This window comes from Tiliqua scincoides, chromosome 12, assembly GCF_035046505.1.
Source record: "Tiliqua scincoides isolate rTilSci1 chromosome 12, rTilSci1.hap2, whole genome shotgun sequence".
In the NCBI taxonomy this organism is placed as follows: Eukaryota; Metazoa; Chordata; class Lepidosauria; order Squamata; family Scincidae; genus Tiliqua; species Tiliqua scincoides.
The window spans coordinates 16,478,163-16,496,991 of NC_089832.1; the positions used below are offsets into that span (position 1 = coordinate 16,478,163).

The following is an 18,829-nucleotide window of genomic DNA, read 5'->3' on the forward strand; positions in this document are numbered from 1 at the left end:
GTAATAAATTTGACTGGGTGGCACTCAGATCTTCATCTTAATTAGGTATAGGTGGGCCTTTTATATCTGCAGGTTAAGAACCCATGGATTTGACTTAGTGTGGGTTCAGAACCCGAGCTTCAGGGCCCTACTTGACCTCCTGGACACAACCAGAAACACCTTCTGGTTGCATCTGGACTTCGGAATACCTTTGAACGTGACCAGAAGGCGCATCTGGTTGTGTCTGGAGGTCAGGTGATGACCCTGACCCAGGAATTCAGTTATCCATGGATTTTGGTATCTGCAAGATTTGTGGCAAGGGAGGGCACCAGGATGAGGTCTCTTGTTATCTGGTGTGCTCCCTGGGGCATTTGGTGGGCCGCTGTGAGAAACAGGAAGCTGGACTAGATGGGCCTATGGCCTGATCCAGTGGGGCTGTTCTTATGTTCTTAACTACAATTCCCAGGAGGCCTTGCAAGTCTCTTGTTATCTGGTGTGCTCCCTGGGGCATTTGGTGGGCCGCTGTGAGATACAGGAAGCTGGACTAGGTGGGCCTATGGCCTGATCCAGTGGGGCTGTTCTTATGTTCTTATGTGGGAACAGAACCCCATAGGTGCCAATTGTACTCCTGTGAATAGTTGTGATAACCAAAGTGATATGACATGAAGCTCTTTTTTTGCTTGGCTCTTACAATTGCACTGACTGTAAGGATCTTTTGATTGAGAACTAAGCTACATTGTAGTTGAATCAGAGTGCATCCCAAATTACAACAGATAGGGGCAGATAGGAGTTTTACAGCCTAAAATTTAACGTGGGGCAGACAAGGTTGGACCAGATGTGTTGAATCATGCTCTTGAAGTCTATTGAGGGCGGGGATCGTGTGCCAATTTTTAAATGTTCTTTTTTTTCCACTCATGGCCAAAAATCTCGACAGTATGAGTGGATTCTGGCATGGTGTCTGGCTGGTCTGCGCAAAAATCTCATTTGAAGTGACCTCCGAGTGAGTTAATGTGTGTACTTAAAGAGCCATCCTTCAGGATCTCCTTTGTGAAAGGAGTGGGGGAAAGTCTCTTTTTTACTCCTTCAGAGAGGGACAAATGCCGCAGGACCCCGGTTTGGCTGTTGAATGTGGAGGGTGAGCCCCGGCGTACACAATCCCCTTGATGATCCCATTGAGGGAGTGTTTAGCGAGGCAATCCGATAGAGTTGCAGGAGTAAGACCTTCTGCAAATATTTGTGAAATTCCACACTTTTGACCGTATACCTCTAAAGACTGAATACGTTGGCTGAATGCAGAGGTGCCTGTAGAGTCTTGCCAGTTTGTTTTCCTTTATTCTGTTGAACTGGATCTTCACCCAGTGCGGCCTGGAGCACAGCGTCAAGCTTCTTTTCTTAAGGTCCCTTTACAACTTACCAAACCAAACATGTTTGTAGTCTTGTCGCTCATTTTCCGGCTGCTCGTTCTTTATGTAAAAGGTAAGTCCAAAATGGTCGGGTTTGGTGGCTCTCATCATTGCCAGGTGTCTGAAGGTCTTGGAATCTGGCCATGCACACGTGTGTGTTGGGAGGGGATGAAAATCACCTTGCAGGGTGATGTTTTCTTTTGGCTCAAAAACTGGTTGGGTGTCACAAGCAGGGGTGTAGTCGAGGGGGCACGGGATGGGGAACAAAGCTGTGGGACCTCCCCTGCAGCATGAACAGTCAAGTTGCCAGCAGGAACACTTGAGTGCTGCCTTGGAAGTGTTTTTCAAAAGGGCCTTAGCTGAGAAACGTCAGGCTCAACAGGAGGCAAAGTGAGACACTTGCATAAGGACATCCATTAATGTCTAGGCCAGCGCTTTTCAACCTTTTTCATCTTGTGGCACACTGACAAGGCGCTAAAATTGTCAAGGCACACCATCAGTCTTGGCAAGCAGTCTCCAAACCGCAGGACCACTGTGTGATGAAAATGCCTTTCCTGTTGTGCGCGGCGCTTACCGTTCCATCATGCAGTGTCTTATCTTTCCAACCGATCTCTGCAGAAAGTTGCTCTGAGCAACCACTTCCACCCTGAAATCGGGGCTCAGAGCCTACTGGGGTGACAGGAAGCAGAAGCAGAAGCAGAGGTCCACGACGATTCCAATTTTAGGCTCAGTGGTCCATGGTCCTCTCAAGGTTGGGAACCACTAAAACTGGACATCCTGCACTTCCATGTTTGAGGAAACTGTGCAAGGAGCCATAGTGAGGGGCTTTGTTCTATAATTCAGAGGTGGCAGTGGTAGACTTGAGGTAGCATCAGACGGCATTCCACTCCTGGGACTTGGCTTTCATCCTGTGGAACGGATGAGGCGGCTGTGGCCAAAGAATGGTTTATGGGAATGAGGACACAAATGCTTGCTGACCTCCTACTCCTGTCTAGCTATGTTTTGAAATTTCTCAGCTAAGCTTGACATGGCTTGCAGATCAAGACCCACATGACCTGAGATAGTTTGGGCCGAGCTAACAAGAGTCTAGTTCTTACAGGGGAAGAACTTGGTGGACTTTGGGGTGGGTGAAAGTACCAAACGACTAGTGCTTTGCAAAACACCTTCCTTGCAAGATGCAACTGTAAGCTGTCCCTTGGGTAGGACAATTCCAGCTGCTACCCTGGGCCCCACACTTTCATGACCAATATATGGCAGTGAGAGCCCGGAAGATGTAGTGATTCGGGGGTTAGAGCTGGAAGATCCAGGTTCAAATCCCCACTCGGCCACAAAACTTCCTGGGTGACCTTGGGCCCATCACTATTTCCCAGCCTCACCGACCTCACAGGGTTGTTGTGAGGGCAAAGAGAGAGAAGGAGCTATGTGGGCCACCTTGAGCTTCTTGGTGGAAGGGTGGTGTAAAAATGTGAAAAATAAAATAAATAGGGGGGCCTGCAGTGGTTGAGTTGCCCCAGACATGCCCTCTGGCTACACCCTTCTGGGATAACTCTGGCTGGGAGCATCTCTCTCCAAAGTTTGTACAGGTGGATCAAGCTTTTGTCTCTTGGTCTGGTGCACTCTCACGTCCTTGGGCTGGCCGCCAGGACGTCCTCGGTGCCAGGTAGGCAATGGGTCACCGAGTTCAAGCATGGTCAAACTGGAGAGAGGTAAGAGGCTGACTTTGCCTGATTGCTTGACGGCAGCTCCACTCGGTACAGAATGTTCTCGCTTTGGGCTTACCCTTTAAAAAAAATCCTCTCAAGGTTTGCAAACTGAAAACTCTGCTCCCTTCCTTGGTATAATGTAAATAAACAGTGCCAAAGCTGGCTTGAAGATCAGCTCTTATTTTAAGAGACTAGAACAGAGTGGAAGTTTTTTTCCCCACCCTGACCTGCTTCTTGCAGACTTTCAGACCCTGAACTTCCTTGAGGGTTGAGGCAAGGTGGGGAAGGGGGTCTCTGTGTGAGAGTCTGAACTTGCTTTCAGTAGGTAGTTAAAAAGTGACTTGTCTTTGCCTTCCTTAGTTTATTGGAATGGGACATCTTGTTTGGTCGTTCCTCTTACTTGCGATGCTTGGTGGTTCATAATTTGGGCTGCAGCATTTAGTTGATCGAAAGGCGTTAGGAAAGAAGGCGGCTCAGGCTCAACTTGAGGCAAACTGAGAAACATGCCTAGGGAAGTATGTTAATGTCTAGGTCAATGGTTCCCAAACTGCAGGTTGGGACCCACTAGTGGGTCACCATCCAATTTTTGGTGGGTTCCCAAAATCGGTTTTGGTGGGTTTGATGGAAAGAGCAAATAACTATCTGCCTTAAGCCCGGAGGCTGTTCATAAATCAGATACTGTAGCTGCTAACTGCCCTGCAAAGAGCTCAGCTCCTGCAGTTTGCAAGCATATGTAAATATAGGGAGATAAATGTTTGAGGGTCTTTTTTCTGGTTATTACAAATAGATAACGTTTCTTCCTTTCTAGATCTCCTTTTTAAAAGTTTGGTAAACCAAGGTGGGTCCCAATAGAGTGTCATTAAAAAAGTTGGTCCCAGTGCTAAAAAGTTTGGAAACCACTGGTCTAGGACAGTGTTCTTCAGCCTATGGGTCAGGACCCCAATGGGGTTATGAAACCTCATTTCAGGCGTCATGGCAAACCTTCAAAGCCTGTGCAAGAGAGGGCTTGAATTCAGTCCAATAGTGGTATTGCCTTATCAGAACTTTTGATATAACCCGGCACAGCCTCTTCTTGTTGTCTTGCCCGGCAACTCCTCAGCCTTGCTTAGGCTGCTAACTCACAGGTTTGTTGTGCAAGATGTAGAGATGCAAGAGGTGGAGAGATATGGGGCAGGTGGGAGCAGGGGTTGAGAAGCGATGGGGGCAGGCCAGGTTCCAGGAGGGGGCAGGATTGGTGGTGAGTCCCCAGTCTTGTTTGTTTGTTTGTGTGATGGCACAAAAAAGGTTGACTGGTCTAGGTAGTCACCTTTCCCTAAGGCTGCCTGAGGGATGGTCTATAGCTCATAAGAACATAAGAACAGCCCCACTGGATCAGGCCATAGGCCCATCTAGTCCAGCTTCCTGTATTTCACAGTGGCCCACCAAATGCCCCAGGGAGCACACCTGATAACAAGAGACCTGCAAGGCCTCCTGGGAATTGTAGTTAAGAACATAAGAACAGCCCCACTGGATCAGGCCATAGGCCCATCTAGTCCAGCTTCCTGTATCTCACAGCGGCCCACCAAATGCCCCAGGGAGCACACCAGATAACAAGAGACCTGCAAGGCCTCCTGGGAATTGTAGTTAAGAACATAAGAACAGCCCCACTGGATCAGGCCATAGGCCCATCTAGTCCAGCTTCCTGTATCTCACAGCGGCCCACCAAATGCCCCAGGGGGCACACCAGATATCAAGAGACCTCATCCTGGTGCCCTCCCATCAGCTCATGTTATATTAGGGTTCCAATCCTGAGCAAAATTGCCTGGGAGTGTTATGGAACTGAATAAAACTTTAGTTCTGCATAAACATGCATAGGGTATACTGATTTTGTTTTCAGCTTTGGTAAGTGTATATGTGTGCTGGAGACAGAGAGAGGGAGATGCAGGTACCTTAATGAAGAAGACTGGATGAATCTGTGCTAATAGCATCTCCCAGTCTTAAGCAGAGAGTGCCACCTATTGACTTGAGTCTTAATTGCAACTTCTCGGTACAACAACTCACTTAGCAGTTGAAAGAATGAAAGCAGTGTCATATCAGAGGAGGGGACTTGTAGTTCTTGCTTCTTTTACTCTTCATGGGGACGAGGGGGAGTAGTGGAACAAGATGTGTCCAGGAACCAGTGTTCGGCTTGTATGCTTCCAACTCGGGTTCCAATTTCTGCTTGCCCCTGACAATCACCGTCTTCTAATGAACTGTCTCTTAGTTTATAAATGTATCTTGCAACTTTGTGGAAGGCATGTGAGATGTGAATGTAATACATTAAGGCTACCATCATTGGTTGGTTGGATGCAGTGGTTTGCAGGATCCTGCAAAATATTGTGGTTTACCCTGTTATCTGTGAGCAAAGTTGTACAGCTACCAAGTGGAAACAAGCTCCAGTTTCTACTTGCAGGAATTGGATGGACAAAATCTGGGAGCTGGTTGCCTCTGTTCAAACTCGCTTGTCAGTTGCACAAATGCCGGGGCAGGAGGAATTGGGGAGGGTACAGGAGCGAGGGGTTCTGCTGTTTGAGCCCTTGGAATCTCCTGCAGGGAGGAAGTTAAACCACACCGGTGCAATTGCATTTTAGCGTTCCAATAATGGTGAACTTACGTGTGTGGACTTCCTTTGTTGTCTTCAGTGTTATCTCCCTTCCGCATTTGGAAAACTCAAACAGTGCAAGTGTGTTAATAACACAGGCCAACACACATTTTGCTTCCTTAAATGTTACACCAATTCACCATTACACCAATGGGTATATTTGGGGTGCTGGTTCCAAAAATGGCATCCGTTTTGCCCTATCACGTCTAGTTTTGGGCACACGGCATAGCCTCTTTAGCGAATGGTTCAAGCAGCTTCCTCATGAGGAAGCCTACACCATGGCTTCCTCATGAGGAAGCTGCTTGAACCGTTCACTAATGAGGCTATACTATATCTCCAAAACTAGACGTGATAGGGCAAAACGGATGCCATTTTTGGAATCAGCACCCCAAATTCATGTCAAAAGTTTGGGAAAAACTTTTCTGACCCTCAATTTTGTAGGCCTGTGAATATATAAAAGGTGTCTTTAGTGAATCCCAGAGTAGATCTGAAACATTTAAAACTTTGAACACATTATTTGCAAAAATGTGGGTCGCTTGCTGCTGTTTTAAGAGAGATTCATCTTTGGTTTCTTACAGAAGGGGATACCTTTTGTAGGATATTTGCTATATGTGTGCATCAACATTTTGGGGGGGGGGGTGTTGAAGGAAGCTTGCTTTTTGTTCCTTCAGGATTATTTTTATTTGTATATAAATGTATGCACATTGAATTGATTGTTCTTTCAATTCAAGTTCATGTGAATGACAAGTTTTTTTAAACTGAGTGACAGTTCTAAAACAAACAACAGTCTTGCTTTTTTAGTGAGCTTATGAAGTTTTCCTTATACTCCGTTTGTACTGGTCAGTGACTGTAATAAAAGATTCTTCTTATACTCCGTCTGACACTGGGCTGTCTAGTTTAAGACTGTCTTAACCAATGGTCTCCAAAGTGGAGACCACTGTGCGCCGGTAAAGGTGTCCCCGATGGAGACGGAACTTACAGTTTCACCTGAGGTCTCCCCTGTTGTGCTGCAGATCACCCCTGACCTTTGCTGTGGCCAGCCACAAATGCCCGGAAATCCGGGCACAAAACCTGCTGGGGTGACAAGCTCTGGAATCAGCTGGCCGGCATGAACGTCGGGGTTGATCTGTGACACAACAAGAAGGCCATTTTTTTCCCCCACATCAGATCAGATCAGTCAATTGATCAATTTCCATGATGTCAAGAAATTTCAACATCCATTCATTTGGTGTTGCAATTTCATCCTTTTTGTAATTACTGCTAAATACAATTTTTGGTGCTGCTAACATATATTTCAGAGGAGCTGTTTGTGCCCCGTAAGGACAAAATATCACATTTTTTAAAAGCAACGATATGTCAGTGGAAATAAGCTAACTTTAAACCTGTTCTTTGCTTCATCTTCCGCAGTAGTAACTTTCAACAATTCTGAAAGTTTCAGGCAAGTCTACCAAAGTCTTCATTCACCCCTTGACATTTGCAGCAAAGAAAACGATCTATATGAAGGCAGGAGGTGGTTTTTTAGGGGTGTGTGAATAGTAGTAGTAGTTTAAAGTGTAAATATGTACAGTTGGCCCATGTTATCCATAGGGGATCCATTCCCAGACCCCCACGGATACCGAAACTGCAGATAATTGAATCTGTGGGTCTGGGCCACAGAGGACTGAATGTAACCAGGAGGCCAGCTGAGGCCCTCCATCACAAGTTTGAAACTCACACTTGGTCAGATCTATGGGTTCTGAACACACATGCCCTTCTTTACCCTTAAGATGGGCTTCTTGCAAATTCTGTGAGATAGACAAAGATCTTATTCCCTGGTGCTTATGGATCAATTCCTGTTCAATTACCCTGGGTCCCAAATCTCTGTCTCAGCCTATTCTATACTAATCATTTATTTTAGGATTTAACACTATTTTCAGGACTCTGTACCAATGAAGAAGGTGAGATACCTTCATTAGCATCCTCTTTATTCCCCTTTTATTCAATAGAGCTTAGTCCCAGGTAAACTTGTTTAGGATTGTAGCCTTTGCATAGGAATCATCACCTCTCTTGTTCATGTAGAAACAATAACTAATTTTTATTTGTTTAATTCTCTTGTCTAGGCTTGCCATGGTTGTGTCTCAGGATCGAAATGTGACTGTAGTGGAACCAAAGGAGAAAAGGTGAATAGTGTGTGTGTGTGTGTGCGCGTGCGTGCGTCTTGAGAGACCCCTTCAAATGCATCCATGTAATCTAATCATTTTTTGTGCCAGGCTGCATATATTTTGTGTTGATGTCTTCCAGTGGCTGTATAAGAATATACGGTTGGCATTTTCTGCCTCCTGAAGTGTGTTTATTGCATTGAAACAGTTTTGTGCACCACGGAAAAACTTCCAATGATTTCTAATACCCAAAATGTGTTACTTTTTATCCACATATGTTTATTATGACTGCGACATCAGTAGTCACCATTGGATTAAAAAAAACAAACAATTGTTTGAAATATTTGCCCCTTGGTTTTTGATGAAAAGTCTGTAAGGTGATTAACATATTTGCAGGTGAGATGAGGAGACCAGAGGTGATTAGGATCTTTTCATTTTGGCTTTGGCTGCCATTCCTACCAAGGGTGGTGTGGTACAGGTGTCTCCTGTTCCACCTTATGGGAACTTCCCCGGGTGTTGCACGTTTTGATCTTGTCTCCCATGCTACAGTATATATCTAAATGCAAGTGCTTGGAGTGTTGATTGGAGGATTTGAAATGCTCTCGTTCTCCTTTGATTATTTCTCCAGTGGTATAGTGTAAATTCCAATAGTAAGAACCTTGCCATTTGATTTGTGAATTTTAAAAAAGAGAGAACCACCCCAAAATGGCCTTAAGAGGAACAGCAGTGATCTAGAGCAGTGGTTCTCAAACCTTTTGGCACCAAGACCCACTTTCTAGAATGACAGTCTGTCGGAACCCACTGGGAGTGATGTCATTAACCTGGAAGTGATGTCATGGCCAGGAGTGACATCATCAATTTAGTGACATCATCAAACCTAAGCTGCAATTAGCCAAAGGTCCCATTACACAGCTGTCACTTGTACAAATGCTCGGAATTTGTAGCATCGGCGATGCTGTCACTTAACAAAGCTCGGAATTCAAACATTCCAGCTCAAAACTCAAAGCAGAATGCAGACACAAATCCTTTTCCAGCCGCAGAGCCCTCCCTCTTTTATAGCGTCCCATCTTCTCACCTATCCAGGGGAAAGCACCGTGCCTCTCTCACACCGGAAGACCTCCCTACCCAGCAGGTGTGTACCCTGCATTTTCAGCTCTGTATTTTCAGCGGCAGCTGAGCTGAGTGACCCACCTGAAATTGGCTTGCGACCCACCAGGTGGGTCTCGACCAACAGTTTGAGAACCACTGATGTGGAGGAAACAGACTTGCCTCTTCCAGAGGCTGCTATTTCAGCCTCCACTCATAGGGCTGCTGCATAGTGAAAGTGTTAATCAGGATAGCCTGGAGGTTATGGGTTTTGAATATGAATTTCCAAACTGATTTGAAAAGCTCAGATCTGTAACTTTAATGTTAAAGTACAATAAGTACAATAAGTACAATAAGTAATTTCAGTACAGTAAGTAATTTCAGTACAATACTCTTCTGCTAAGGACGTCTCTTTTTGATGGAGTTCTTTAGCTATGCCTGTGCCTCGTAGAGGCTTTCCAGGGTGCCACACCTTTTTTTTATCCAGGTGGTTCAAGCCAATGAGATCATAACTTGGCATCGACTCCAGCCAAGAGTTTGTTGCACACGTATGTGTGTTAAGCCTAAGGATTAGTCTCTTTGGCAGTGAAGGCAGGTTAAATGAGGTTGCAGGGCCACAAATCCAGGTAAGCTCCTTGTCTGTGTGTGCACACATGCTGAAAGGTATGTTATGAACCCCTGTCACGGTAACAGAGGCTTAGGAAACTCTACGTGGTGCGGAGAAAGTGATTTGGAGAGAACTTTCTGTCATCCCCCTGTATCTGCAGACATAGTTATCTGCTGTACCCCTGCGCAATCGCTGCGCATTAGCTTCATTATATTCATACGAAGCAATAACTGGTCTTGCTTTAACCAAATGCTACAAGCAGAAGGCTTATAGCAAGACAAGCAGACAGGCAGCCTGAAGGCTAGAGTGCAAGCTGGCAGCCCATTCCTATCCACACTTTCCTGGGAGTAAGCCCCATTGACTCTAATGGGACTTACTTCTGAGTAGACATGCATAGGATTGGACTGTAAGGGCCCAATCTTATTCAGCTTTTTTAGCGCTGATGCAGCTGGGCCAATGGGGCATATGGGAGACCATCCTGCCATGGGTGAACAGTCACCAATGCCTCCTCAAGGCAGTCACCAAGGCAGACCCCAAGGCCTCCTCAAGGTAAGGGAACATTTGTTCTCTTACCTTGGAGCTGCATTGTGGATGCGCCAACACTGGAAAGGTCAATCGGATTGGGCTGTAAGAGCAGGAAGTTAATATTTACTCTTAGACTTCCTGGGTGTGGGGGAGGGGGCACAGGGAACTGCGAAGATAGGTTTCCTCCTTATCCACTGTTTCTGTTATCTGCGGTGGGGGTGGGGAGAGGAATGTGTCCCCTGCAGATACTGGGGCACATCTGTACCTTGATGTGAAAAATGTTGAATCCCCTTTGATTTGTGGCATTTAGCACTTAACGGAACCGCTGTCTATGTATTGTACATTTTACACTAGCGCAGGGGTGTCCAAACATTTTGGCAGGAGGGCCACATCATCTCTCTGACACTGTGTCAGGGGCCGGGAAAGAAAGAATTAATTCACCATTTAAAATTTGAATAAATTTACATAAATGAATATATTAGAGAGGAAACTTATACGAATGAATGAAGCTCTTGGAATAGCTCAAGGCTTATAAAAGGCCTTGCACAAAGCAAGGCCGGCCTTTCCTTAGCTGCTGCTGCTGCATCACAGACATGAAACAGCAAGTAGTGGAGGAAGCCCTCGTCTCACAGCTCAGATGAGAGGTCGAACAGTTGTCCTCATGCTGAGAGCCGTTTCATTGGGCCAGCACGGGCTCCAGAAAGTCTCCAGAGGGCCAGAGGCTCATTGGAGACTGGAGGCTCCCTGAGGGCCTGATTGGGAGCCTCCGAGGGCCACAAGTGGCCCCCGGGCCGGGGTTTGGACACCCCTGCACTCGCGAGCTACTGGAATGAAGATCTTGCAGCCTACACAGTGAAGTGAACTCCCCTCCCTCTGCTGCCACAAACACCAAATTTGGACCCCGCAGTCTTCTTGACGCTAGCTCTGATCTTTCACCTCGTGCTCTCTTTCTCGGGATGAAAATAACCCGTGCCTGCTTTTCACTCTTTGGTGTTCTGTTTGAACTGTATTGACAAAGCCTTGAATCAGAGTGACTGGAAGGGTGCCAGATGGTGTCATTTTGACTTGACGTTGATGTTTGCTGTTCCAAGTTGGAAACAGTTTCCAAGTGTTGAGGGAGTTTCCTTACCCCTATTTTTCATTTCTTTAAGACAGCCGATCAGTCATATCAGACCTTGGGATATTTGGGTATGGTCATGCATGTCTACTTTGTGATTGCACCCTGCAAGGCATGTTGGGACATCAGTTCCCTGTCCCCTAGGGTTCCCACTAGAGAGGCAGAAGGCACGATCCTTGACCTCTCACTCAGAAACTGCTTCTTCTGCTCCTCTAAAGTTCTAGCGAAGTAATTCTGTTCCAAGCCCCCTCTTACAAACCTCCACTTAGGAAGCATCTCAACCAAGAAGCATCTCAAAAATGATTGCCCAGAACAGGTCATGTGGCATTGCCTGATCTTAATCCCAACTCCAGAATAGGATTGCTGATTGACCGGAGCGCCAAGGACCACACAGCTGTGTATCTTTTGTAGGTATCTTTGCATCACCTCAACCTCTCCTTCACCTTGTCCTCTCCCCCCCCCCACCACTGCTAAAGCTTCCAAACAGCTGGGTGTGACAGCAGGGTGAATGCCAAAACAACGTGAACAGCGTGTAGAATAAACAGGCAGTTCGTTCAAAAGGGATTGTGTTTTTTGGTTTGGGAGCGTATATTCTGCCAAGTTGAGGCCAAGCAGGGCAGCTTACTGGGGTTGGAATCAAAGAGTCAGGAAGCTATGGAGAAGATCCAAGCCCTGCTCCCCAAGCATGGAAGGGTCCAGCGAAACTTCACACCTTACTTCTCACCTTCAAACACTGCTTTTCCGTTCATGAGGTCCAGAAACCTCCCTTTTTCCCTTTTAAAACCTTTTCTTTTTCCCTTTTAAAACAAGCTGAGGTTTTCAAGATTCCCAATCTTACATGGCTTCCATGCTGCACATCAATTGGGCTTGCCAAATCTTCCCGACCCTGAGCTAGGCCAGCAAGACCATAAGTCTTTTTGTTTGCAGAGAGACCCCAAGTCTGCTCATTGGAAGCTGCAGTTTCACCTTCACCAAATGAACCCCGGTGTACAGGGTTGCTGAAATCCTGGGTGCAAATTTGGCACTCTGGCATTCTACTGAGCTGAGCAAATGTCATTTCTTATGACAAATGAAAAAGATATGTGCAATGAGAATTTCTATTTCCTTTTTTTTCCAGGGTGAAAGAGGATTTCCAGGTTTAGAAGGTCATCTGGGTTTACCTGGATTTCCTGGACCAGAAGGACCACCTGGACCGAGGGGTGAAAAAGTGAGTAGCTCAACCAAACGGCATTGGACATTGTGTGCTGTCACCATCTATGAAACGCCCAAGGCTTGAGGCGCTTACGTGGTATTGCTGTACGTGAATGAGTAGATGTTTCTTTAGCATATGTGCTGTGGGTGGTACGTTGGTCTTCCAGGTGAAGAAACGCACAATCAGGTAAGGGAAGAGGGCATCATTCCATTGGACCAGCTTTCACTGAAGTGAGAGTGCAACCCAAAAATTCCACCCTATGGCACTAATACCGCAATACCTTGCACTTTCGTCTGGTTAGGGACCAGAGCATAGATGAAAGTAAAAAATGGATCAATGTCAAAACCTGGCCTTATTTAGCTTGCATGTTGGTTTTGGCCAGTGAAAAAAATAGGTAACGTGGCTATCTGTAGCTCAGGTTCATTGGCACAGTGGTCTTTAATGGGAGTCTTCATAGAATCATGAAATAGTAGAGTTGGAAGGGATCTTGGAGACCATCTAGTTTACCAGATATATTAATGCAGTAATTGCTGGCCTCTTCTTCACTTCTTTTTTTCCCTCCATGCTTCTGCAGGGAGACACTGGACCTCAGGGGCCGTATGGAACCAAAGGAATAAGAGTATGTGACATTTTCATTTTTTTCAAGCAGTGTGCTTATTTGGGGGCGAGAGCAAAAGAAGCAGCTGGTGCTTGCAAGGTTTCTCTTAATTCTTTGAATGAATTGAAGAATAAGCTGGGAACAAGTCCCTGACTTTGGGTATGTGCTGTAGATCGGAGCTGTGATATGGCAGGCCTGGGTGTTCATTATCTATTGTTTTATCTCTGGCACTGAAGCTCTCCTCCCTTTGAAGGTTCAACCCAAATCTAAGCAGGGCCCCTTTTTGGAACTGTGTCACCCCAGGTAGAGTATTTGGGGTTGCCTTTGATACGCCTTTGATACACCTCATCTCATTGATGCTGGTGCACGCCTTATTTTCTCAAGATTTTATCCATAGACTGGGAAATGGCCAGGGGCATATCTTGGATATGGCGAGACAGAGCAGGTGCCCTGGGCACTGCTGGGAGGGAGGGGCACCAGATCAGGCTTACTGGGTGGTGCACAGTAGTGACACTCTAGGCAGCTCCCAGCCTCTCTGCAAGGGGGTGTGCGTAACGGTTTTGCACACCCCATTCCTTCTCCTTTGGAGGCTCCCCTTCAATGGGGCGTGCAAAGCAGAAGCAAGCAGTCCATGCTCTGGGGAGAACCTGAAAGTGACATCATGATGCCACAGGAACCATCACACGGTAAAACTCAAGTGCAATGAGACGTCCAAACCGGGTTTCATTCTTGAAATCTGGTCCTAATGTTTGCTCCCAGAGCTCTGCCTGAGAACCCAGGAAGATCCCAAGGTAAATAACTTTTCCCTTGTACGGCATTCTGTGCAACCCTTCTTTGTTCTCAAAACAATCATTCCCAATCTCATTTTATCATGTGGTTCTTTCCCAACCTTCAGGGGCCTCCAGGTCTGCCGGGCTTTCCAGGAACACCAGGACTTCCTGTAAGTGGACTTTCCCCCTCCTTATGATGTCGGAATTCTTGCTCTCTTGTCAAGATGTGCAGACAGCATCATCCTCATGTATTTGTGCCATCCTTCCTTCCACCTTGTAGGGGCTCCCAGGTCAGGATGGGCCTCCAGGGCTTCCAGGTATCCCAGGATGCAATGGGACAAAGGTAGGACTGACTCTCTTACAAATGCATCAACCTGGGGCTGGCTCAAGCTCTCCTGATGCCTGAAGTTGGGTGCTTATCAGCTTTGCAAGGCTTGGCTTTTGGAGATCTCCAGCGATAGGATTGCAAGCAGCAATAGGATATACCTTGAGGAATGCTACTTAGAGGGGTGGATCTGATGGCAGCCTCCAGTTTTCTCTAGCTTCTCTTGCTTACTCATATGTTATGCTGTTAGTGGCCCAGCCAAGCACGGGGTGTGCTCTGTTGTCATTTGCCATGTGTACTTCCCCTTCTCTTGGTAGCCTCTGCCTTGTTCTGGAGATACTGGGATGGGATGCCACACTGAAATGAGGAGTCCCGGGGGGTGGTCTTTCTCATACTTAAACCACCACATAAACTTGTGAATGAGTCGAGAAATTTAGGTTTTAAAATAGATTCTGAAACCTGGATCATCTTATACATGAGTTACTCTTAGAGCAGCTCCAAGTTTGAAGGAAGGGAGAGAGAGAGGGGCCCCTGAGCACCACCGAGGGCACTGTGCTGCCCACTACATGGGAGGAGGTCCACCCTGGGGGTGACGCACAGACCTCCTGCACCAGGTGCCATAAACCCCAGTGATGTCTCGGATACGCAGTACTCGTGATTCTTTAAAAAAAAAATCTGTGTTTGCCCCTTCTCTGTTGCGGCCATGGCTGTCTCTTGCTCCATCACAGTTTTACAGAAGCATTTGTTACTCCCTGCCTTTAACAATATAATAAAGTTTTTCTTCTGTCTTCCGTAGGGAGAACGAGGTTTCCCTGGGAGTTCAGGCTTTCCCGGCTTAGAAGGCCCTCCTGTAAGTACGAGATCTTTCTTTCTTTCTTTCTTTCTTTCTTTCTTTCTTTCTTTCTTTCTTTCTTTCTTTCTTTCTTTCTTTCTTTCTTTCTTTCATTCATTCATTCATTCATTCATTCATTCATTCATTCATTCATTGGTGATCATAAAGAAAAGTGCCTTTTCTTCATGTTCCCACAAAGGTCCAGCAATAGGATGCAGATGGGGGGGGGGGCAAACTGCTTATCTCAGGGTGTGGATGCGAGACCCCCTCAGCTCCATCTATGACTATGTTGCAGCCGGTTCTGGTTGGTGAACTTCAGAGTTTTAGTAAACAACAAAGTGGATCCTTCAGAAAGTCTGTCCATCCTCCCGGACTTGACCAGAAGGCACATCTGGCTGTGTCCAGATCTCCAGCTGCAGATGTAATTACCTGCAGAAGTCAGTATTGTGGGGTGCCCTGGAACAGATCCCCGTGGATATCGAGGGCCCACTGTATTCTCCTTAAACCCCCCCCCCTCCTCAGTAGACAGACCAGTGATTTCTTTCTAAACAGTATCTTGGGTGTTATATACCAAAATATAACCCTTCCTGTTGCCCCTATTGAGTTGATTACCTTTGTTTGAAGCAAGGGACAAACAGTGCTTGACAAATTACTATCAGCTTGCACATGAGTAACTCTGCTTTTTCTTGTAGGGTCCTCCTGGTTTGCCAGGTATGAAGGTAAGTGTTCTGTTTCCACAGCTCATCCACAGTTGGAACAAAAGGGTATAGTTGAGGGGGAGCTCCCTGATTACTTCCGCAGCAGGGGCAGTGATGTCACTGAAGGAAGAGGGGGGATGGAGCAGAAGAGGAAGTGGAGAGAAGAGAATGGTGGCCTAGACTAGAGCTACTCTCTTCCAGATTTCCTCTTTGCTCTTTTCTCCTCTTCCTTTTCCAGCCAGTGGAGTAGGAGTAGTCGTGACGACTGCTCGAGTAACACTGGCATAAGGAAGTGGTGTCATTTGTCATGTCACCTCGTCATGTGCCTTGTCCAGCCCTGCTTGTTGACTAAATATCTCTAAAACAATAGCCTTGCATTACACGACAGAAGCCTGTGGATACTTGTGGTGTTCTCACACAGTTGTGATGAGGTTTTTCGGAAGTGTGATGCGGTTTGTCGAAGACAGAACGTCATTATGAAATAATCAGCCTTGGTAAAAGGCAAAAGACCAACACAGGGTCCGACGCAGGCCTCCTACTAGGTGGAAGTGCGAAACCTGGCGTGATCCTCAAGTCCTCTTTCTCGATTCTGGATCATTGAAACAGCAGTGTGAAAGGGCTAAGGTGGATGCAGATTCAACCCAAATGCACAAATGAAGCACGCGGGGTCAGTCTGCCTGCATCTGAGACAGTTGAACGCATAAATATTTCAAATGCTTCCCTGCTTAAATGAAGAAAATGGTTGGAAGGTCTCTTGCGAGTGTTTTGTGCTCCCAGATTGCAGAAATATGGGTTGCTTTGAGATTATTATCGTCAACAACTACAACAGTATTTATATTCCGCTTTTCAATGAAAAGTTCACAAAGTGGTTTACAGAGAACATCAAACAACTAATGGCTCCCTGTCCCAAAAGGGGCATCTAAGAACACCAGCAGACAGCCACTAGAAAAGACACTGCTGGGGTGAGGAGGGCCATTTACTCTCCCCCTGCTAAAGAAAAGAGAGGCACCCACTTGAAAAAGTGCCTCTTACCCAGTTAGCAGGGAATCAAGGCCAAAATCCTAACCAACGTTCCAGGACTGGCATAGTGGTGACAATAGGACATGTGCTGCATCCTGCAGTTGGGTGGCACTCATGGAGGCCTCCTCAAAGTAAGGGAATGATTGTTCCCTTACCTCGGAGTTGCACTGCCCTTATGGTGCTGGAAAGTGGGTTAGGATTGCACCCCAAGACAGTCATTATAGTTCTGTACCTGTTTTGAGACACCTTTGGGTTTCTTAATCCAGTTTCTTCCTTCTAGGGTGATCCAGGTGAAATAATCACGTCTGCGTTGCCGGGACAAAAAGGAGATGTCGGATTTCCAGGTCTACCAGGATTGCCAGTAAGTCTGCCGAAATGTCCCTTTGCGATGTCGTGCATGAAAAGAAAATGCTCAAAGGAAGTCCAGCAGGGTTTGACTGGAAGCGCATGATTAAAAAGTGGAGGCTGATTTGCATGGAACCAAATTAAATGACCAGGTTTTAAGTTTTCTACTAACTGGCAGCTGCAGGTGAACAGAGTTGCCACAAGGTGGCAGCTGAGTGCTGCAGACGGCGTGGCAAAGGTGAACTAGATCCAAGGATATCAGAACATAAGAACAGCCCCACTGGTTCAGGCTGTAGGCCCATCTAGTCCATCTTCCTGTATCTCACAGCAGCCCACCAGGACAATAGATTTCTGGGAGAATCCCGCTTTGTGTGTGTGTGTTACCCAAGCCGTTGCTACTTGATCTCCCTGTTCAGATCTGTCACAAATGTTGGGTTTATGGGCAGGAGACAATGCTCGTTCAGAGCTTGCATTGACAAACTCCTGTTTGGAAACTACAAAAGGTAAGGTGGCTGCTTCCAAAAAGTTAATTGCTTCGATTGTCGTGTCTCCTAATGAGCGTTCCCCGGTTTCTGTCCGATTTCTGACTTACCTGCAGTCCTGTTGGTTTGGTTGACCAGAATGCACTTATCGGCATACCATTGTCCAGAACACAGTGGTCCTGTCACTCAGGAATGCTAATCAGGCAGTAGCCAGATCTCTTCACTGCTGCCAGTGTAGGTACAGATGGGCAAAGGAGGATCTGTACCCTCTATTGCCACCTGCTCCCCAGTGCTATCCCTGCTCCTCTGCAATCACTAGTACAGCCATTTTCAACCACTGTGCAGTGGCACACTGGTGTGCCGCGAATGGTCTGCGGGTGTGCCACGGGAGTTTGGGGGGAGGGTCATTTATTAGTAGGGCCATTGGGAGATGTAACCCTCCCCCCCTCCAACAGCACGGTGTGCCTTGTCAGTGGTCAAAAAGCTGATGGTGTGCCTTGACAATGTAAGCACCTTGTCAGTGTGCCATGAGATGAAAAAGGTTGAAAATCTCTGCACTGTCACTTCAGGCCCTGGCTTATTGGGCCATGCAGGGGAGCCTTAGGCATGGGTGTGTGCTCTGGTGTGGGCCCTCAGCAGGCCCCACCTATGGAGCGCCCCACTGAATTCCTACAATCCAGAAATCTTTCCAGCTGGGCTTGAAGCTGAACTACTGGATACTATAATTTGTCACCCGCTTTCAGCTAGTAAATCTTATAAGTTTAGTTCTGTTCTGGCTTAAAAAATTTCCTAGTGCTTCCTGGTATGTCTTGACTGGCACTGCAGAGGAATCATTTGGGAATGGAATTACAGGTATGCACTGCTTTAACAGTGGGGATTTGATCTGCAAACCATGTTGTTAGGCACATTGGTCATTGCCTGGACAACCACTTACGGCTGCCAGGTCATGCCCAGAATGCTTTATGACCCAGAATGCCTTGTGGGACTGGGGAAAGCAAGAAAAAAAGACAGCTAGCTGCCAAAAGTTCAACGGAAAGCGCACAAAGCACTGGTTAGCTGGCTGAAGAAGGGAAGGTGAGTTTGGCAGGACCGCTATTGTATGTGCGTTCGTTTGCCCGAGCATAGCTCTGCGGTGCATGCCTGTATATGGATTCCCAACGTCATTTGGATTTCCAGCAAAACTGGTTCTGGAGGTGTGAGGACCTGGTCACCAAACTTGTATGGGCTTGAACCAGAACTCAAGTTCACTGATGGCCAATCCCAGACAGCATCCAAACCCAAATGTGGAAGACTTGGTTCCCTCCCATATGGGTGTGCACGTTGTGCTTTTCCTCCGTGCCCACAGTTTGTCTAAGTAGCTTGCTGCCAAAACACCTTTGACTGTTCCCT

General features: G+C 46.7%; 1 protein-coding gene across 1 annotated transcript in view; it reads left to right on the top strand.

The window, feature by feature from the left end:
* The window catches only part of COL4A5 (collagen type IV alpha 5 chain), a 115,222-nt gene that overhangs the window by 38,544 nt on the left and 57,849 nt on the right, over positions 1 to 18,829 (top strand). The window contains exons 2-9 of the mRNA XM_066640136.1: positions 7,805 to 7,864; positions 12,296 to 12,385; positions 12,945 to 12,989; positions 13,864 to 13,908; positions 14,019 to 14,081; positions 14,860 to 14,913; positions 15,588 to 15,614; positions 16,894 to 16,974. Coding sequence (XP_066496233.1) covers positions 7,805 to 7,864; positions 12,296 to 12,385; positions 12,945 to 12,989; positions 13,864 to 13,908; positions 14,019 to 14,081; positions 14,860 to 14,913; positions 15,588 to 15,614; positions 16,894 to 16,974 — 465 coding nt within the window. The remainder of the gene's footprint in view (positions 1 to 7,804; positions 7,865 to 12,295; positions 12,386 to 12,944; positions 12,990 to 13,863; positions 13,909 to 14,018; positions 14,082 to 14,859; positions 14,914 to 15,587; positions 15,615 to 16,893; positions 16,975 to 18,829) is intronic.